Raw genomic sequence first — 5,185 nt, forward strand, 5'->3', positions numbered from 1 at the left:
TGATGAAAATTTTCATTCAAATTTTAGAATTTAAAAACCGGCTTCGTGTCTTCTAATCTGATAGAGAAAACACTAACGAGTTTGGGACCCAAATTATGGCCCTAATTTGAAGTTGCCACCAGACGTCGACACCATGCCACTTTCATCGCGAATTCGGCGCAAGCAGTTTAGAACAAATGTTAGCGTTTGGTACAACGATGTTAATGACGCAACGCATTAAGCCGGGTTCAGACGGTGCGAGTAAGCATACGAGTCGGTCTAGTCAGTTACTGCAGTGCAGCTACTCACACCGTGTGAACACATCATGCCAGTTAGTGTCATGAGTAATCCGGCGTGCGAGCTACTTCAAAGTTTTTTGATTTTACTCGCACTCGCATCCCTAAAAACGTCAAAAACAGCATTTAGCGCTCGAATCGGGGATGCCAAACGTAAAGAAATGTCTCCATTTTGAAGATATTTCAAAATATTAACAAACTCGAAAATTCTTGGAAAACAAATAAAACCCACATAGTTTCTAAATAAAATCGTTGTTATTTTGTTTTATACTCTTTCTTTTTGAGATAGTTTTCTTGAAAACAAAAACATAAGCCATCCATGAGTGAAGACATCAGATGATAATTCCATATGCCGTGCAAGGATATTTGAGAAAGATACCTGGCATCCCTAATCAAAGATAGAATATCTATATTAAATGGCGGCATCCGTGTTTGTGAGGCAAATTTCTCTATCAGATTAGTATACTTGAAGGCAGTTTTAAACCGTTAAAATTTGAATGAAAATTTCATACATACATTATTTGACCATTTAAAGCACGTGACCCTGATCCTCAATAAACTATTTTCCTATATATTTTTTTTATATTTCCACCAAAACTTATCATTATAGTATAAAGTTATCATCAGACACAATTTTCGTTCAAGATTCACTCACTACTTGCAGAAAAAGTATTGTTCTATTAAACAGAATACATATTCGATTTGAAAAAGTTCATTTTCATTCATAATTTCAATTTTTGACGCGTATTTATTCCACCTGTAAATCAACTATCATTTTCACTTCACAAATCGGCACAAGAAGCTGCTGTCAAGGCGAAATACGAAGAGATAGTAGTCCGTGTGCATTCTGTTTGTTTGCATGTTTTTTCGTGTTAGCAGCAGCAGTTAAAAGCAAAAAAATGACGCAAAGATGGAATTCGGAACAAAATGAACACTTTGTGGAATTATATAAAGAACAAACCATTTTGTGGAACTGTATGGATCCCAATTATAAAAACAGAGATTTGCGTAAAGCCTCGCTTGAATACATTCGTTCAGAAGTGGGGTTATCGGATACGAAAGAAGTTACAAAAAAAATAAAAAATTTACGTTCTACATACAACCAGGAGAAATTAAAAATTGAGAAAAGCAAACGAAGCGGATGTGGTACTGATGAGATATATAAACCTTCCGTCCAATGGTTCGATGCCATGGATTACATCATGAATATTATTCATCTGAAGGAAAAACAAACAATAAGTAATCTAGTAAGTTATTTTCTTCTATTATATAATGCACTATAACACTAAATATATATATACATTACTAAATGATTCGATATTATACTATACTGCAACTATACTACACTATATTATACTGTATTCTCTAATTAATAAATCATATTATTTTGCCAAGTAACCGCTCCCTCGCTATTAAAGTAATGTTTATATTTATCTCTCATTTTCTCTGCAATAGCCTTTGATCTATTATTCATCCGTGAGCGTTGAATGCTTCGTAAACCCTCAATCTCTGACCTCCACTGCCCTAAATTAATTTCAAAATTTATTATGTCTTCATAGTCAATTGTTCCTGGTGGAGTATACGTTTTCGATGCAGACATACGCAACCAGTTGTGTAAAGTACATGCACATAAAACTATCTTCATTGCGGTATCCTCTCTAACCTGGATTGGTTTTCCCAAAATACGAAAACGAGATGCTAAAATGCCAAATCCATTTTCAACTATTCTCCTTGCTCTGCTCAATCTGTAGTTAAAAATCTTTTCTTCTTTAGTCGGTGTATTTTTATAGGGCTTCAATAAATACGGCTTTAATGGAAACGCATCATCACCTACTAAAACGCCATTTTCAGGCAATAGAATATTGTTTTCTAGATGAGAATATAAAGAGCATTTTTGAAATATCCCACCATCTGCGTTACGACCGTATGAGCCTATATCAACATATCTAAAACAATAATCGTGATCCACGATTGCCATTAACACTATGCTATTCGTTCCCTTATAGTTGTAATATTCACTACCACAATTAGGTGGTGCTTGAATTGTGATGTGCTTCCCATCAATAGCTCCATAGCAACCTGGGAAGTTCCACCTTGAATGGAATCCTACTCCTATATCTTGCCATTCTTCCTTATTCGGCATCTGAAAAATTAAAATATAATTGTTAGTTATGATTTCAATTAGAATAGTGTCATAAAATAAAATATTTTCAATTTCAGGAACCATTTCATGCATCAACATCTGGGAGCGATTTTGCTGAAGAAATTACAATAATCGATGAGGAGTACCTCGATGCTACTGATGAAAACAACGCTGATGAAATCCTACCAAAGAAGCCATCGAACAGAAGATCGAAGAAGAAATTGTCAACTGAGCAGTCTACAATACAAGCGGCCGTGAATGAACTGAAGGAACTGAATAATAATTTAACAGTGTCTGCCTCGAGTATGGGAGAACCAGAAGATGAATGTGAGGCAATTGGAAGACATGTTATAATGCAGCTCAGACAGTTATCCCCAATTGATAGAATTGATGCGACAGATGAAATACATGCAATTCTTTCTAGATACCGTAAGAATGCCCTCTGCGTCAGTAGAATGCAATACACATATTCTGATCACGAATATACTGAAACATCACAGGCGACTGTAGGTTTTCCACCAAGATCACCCTAACGTCCTACATCTTCACAATCAAATCAACAGTCGCAAATACTATAACCAAGTCATGCAATATTGTACTATTTTTAAGGATCACTTTCCATACAATAGAACTTAGATAATAAAAAAAGCTACTTACTTTAATAAAATCTTTTAGACTGAAATTTATAGCGTCACATACTTCCGGAATTATCTTAGCTATGGATGCCTTCGAGATTCTAAAAAATATCGACAATAATCTGAACGATATTCCAGAGGAGAGGTACACCAAAGTAATTTCTAATTTCACTCTTGCAGGTATAGCACCCCTCATAAGTGTATCTTGGCGTTGTATTTTTGGAGCAATTAAATCCAATAGTGTTTCCACTTGTTCTGGTGTTACTCTCAACACTGCTCTGTACTCTCGGGGATCATTATCGTAGAGTTCGTTCAGTATTGTATTTGTTGCTCCTTTTTTTTGCATCCAATTCCTGGCCCAAATCCTTTTGCCTTTCTGCTTTTTCCGAATAGTACCTTCAGCTCGAAGTAATTCAGCACAAAGTATTTTTGTAACCGCTTTTGTCACGGTACGAACTACAGTCAGCCGTGTTTTGCTGGACAACATTGTATACGGTATAAACTACGGTTAGCGTGTATTTCGGGATCAAATTGTGTGATAATAAATGCAACTGAAAACCTGAGATAAAAACTGCCAATAGAGATGTCGATTTCGGATCAATTATCTGTCAAATTCTGATCTGATTCCTGTTTCTCATTATTTGATGTACATTTGAAAAATCACCTGGCATCCCTGGTAAACCCGTGCTGTTGTATCTAGTTACATGCCAACAACTCACACTGTGTGAACAGACAAGGCGAGTCAACCGATTGTCAAGCGAGTCCACCGGGTCAGTAGCTGCTCACTGTCAAGTCAGCTACTAGCAACGTATAAATGGGCCTTTATTGTGTTCGACTAAATGGAAACACACATATTTAAAATGAAGTGTCAAAGCACAATTGTCGCAACGCGACGCATAGCGCGGCATTCTGGTCCCACCTTAAGAGATCAAGACGGACACGTCGAGGTAGACTTGAGGACTACTGCGTCGTACGGGTTACGCTTGAACTCTTGGTGCAAGATTTCTTAGGGTTTCGGAGAAATGAGTAATGCTGTGGTTAACTCTCGAAATGCAAGTGTCCATCGGGACACCGCGAATGCAAGTCCTTATTCATTTTTTTTACATTAATTTTGATTTTTACAAAGTTCATACAGGCTAAGTGGGACCTAATGGTTTTCATCTTTGTTATAACGTTTTTTAATAATTGTCAATTATTTAATTTTGAAATTAATTATGTTTCTAATAAATTGATTGATAAATGTATGAATTTAGTGATGAGCAGTGTTGGAAAAAATCATCTTCGCTAAGATCAAATGCATAGATTTTCGGGCTAGGTTGCATCGAAAACCTATATATTCCAAACGAAAATTAAAATGACAGATCCAGGCAACCATTGAATATGAGCAAATGAACTTTTGTCCTTCAATATGTTTTGATGTTTATTTTTTCCACCCAGTGTCATTTTCATCTTGATTATCGGAAACGTCAGAACTGAATTTTATTTCAGCCTAATGAATATCAGCTGTTGTTAACTTCTAACCTGAGGCTGCTGTGTGCGGTTGGGTTTTGCAGTTGCCGGATGCCGTAATTGGAAATACCTTATGAAATTCCCGATGTCGCAAATCACTTCACGGTAGCTAAAACCACTCGTTTATCCATTCTGCATATGCCGTTGCTACCGTCTCGCCAAGTAAAATTATTTTGAACTTAAATTCTCTGCCAGAACGAATATCGTTTCGGATGTGATGAATATCAATTTGTTGCTTTTGATATCCAAAGTATAAATAACAGCGAAGTTATGAACCCCACTCAATGTCGCATTCATTCATTATAGCAAATTTGCTCATGCAACAGCGATATGAACAAAATGAACTCGTTTGTTATTGTCATCAATATAATGAGGGCAGTGTGTTTCAAGCTGAATAAAGTCATTTACACTGGAACAAAATCATATTCGTTTCTCGTGAATATTTGTTGATATTGTAAGACACTGGTGATGAGTAATATAAAATTATTGATATAAAGAAAGCTACCTACTACTAACTTAACCTACTGTACAGAAATCTTGTATTTACAGATTTTGGATAATCATATGTTCGGAAGATGAGCACCTCTCTCTGTATTTCTGATTGTAACGGGCAAATTTCACCT

General features: G+C 36.0%; 1 protein-coding gene across 3 annotated transcripts; it reads left to right on the plus strand.

Annotated features, from left to right (window-relative positions):
* The first annotated feature begins 227 nt into the window (after nucleotides 1–227).
* Nucleotides 228–3,827, plus strand: LOC129779265 (uncharacterized). Of its 3 annotated transcripts, XM_055786653.1 has the most exons (3): nucleotides 228–1,522; nucleotides 2,496–2,785; nucleotides 2,843–3,827. In XM_055786653.1, the coding sequence occupies exons 1-3, from the start codon at nucleotides 1,175–1,177 to the stop codon at nucleotides 2,949–2,951; spliced, it is 747 nt and encodes a 248-aa protein (XP_055642628.1). In that variant the 5' UTR covers nucleotides 228–1,174; the 3' UTR covers nucleotides 2,952–3,827. The 3 variants fall into 3 exon arrangements, 2 of the variants coding, with proteins under 2 accessions (XP_055642628.1, XP_055642627.1); XR_008743612.1 differs by having other exon boundaries at nucleotides 228–2,439; nucleotides 2,496–3,827; XM_055786652.1 differs by having other exon boundaries at nucleotides 2,496–3,827.
* The last annotated feature ends 1,358 nt before the right edge of the window (nucleotides 3,828–5,185 follow it).

Source organism: Toxorhynchites rutilus, chromosome 3 (genome assembly GCF_029784135.1).
Source record: "Toxorhynchites rutilus septentrionalis strain SRP chromosome 3, ASM2978413v1, whole genome shotgun sequence".
Lineage (NCBI taxonomy): Eukaryota > Metazoa > Arthropoda > Insecta > Diptera > Culicidae > Toxorhynchites > Toxorhynchites rutilus.

Bases quoted from the DNA above. Each gene is read 5' to 3' on its own strand.
- LOC129779265 (XM_055786652.1), top strand. From the start codon at position 1,175: ATGACGCAAAGATGGAATTCGGAACAAAATGAACACTTTGTGGAATTA. The intron at 1,523-2,495 runs GTAAGTTATTTT...TTTCAATTTCAG, and splicing joins AACAAACAATAAGTAATCTA to GAACCATTTCATGCATCAAC.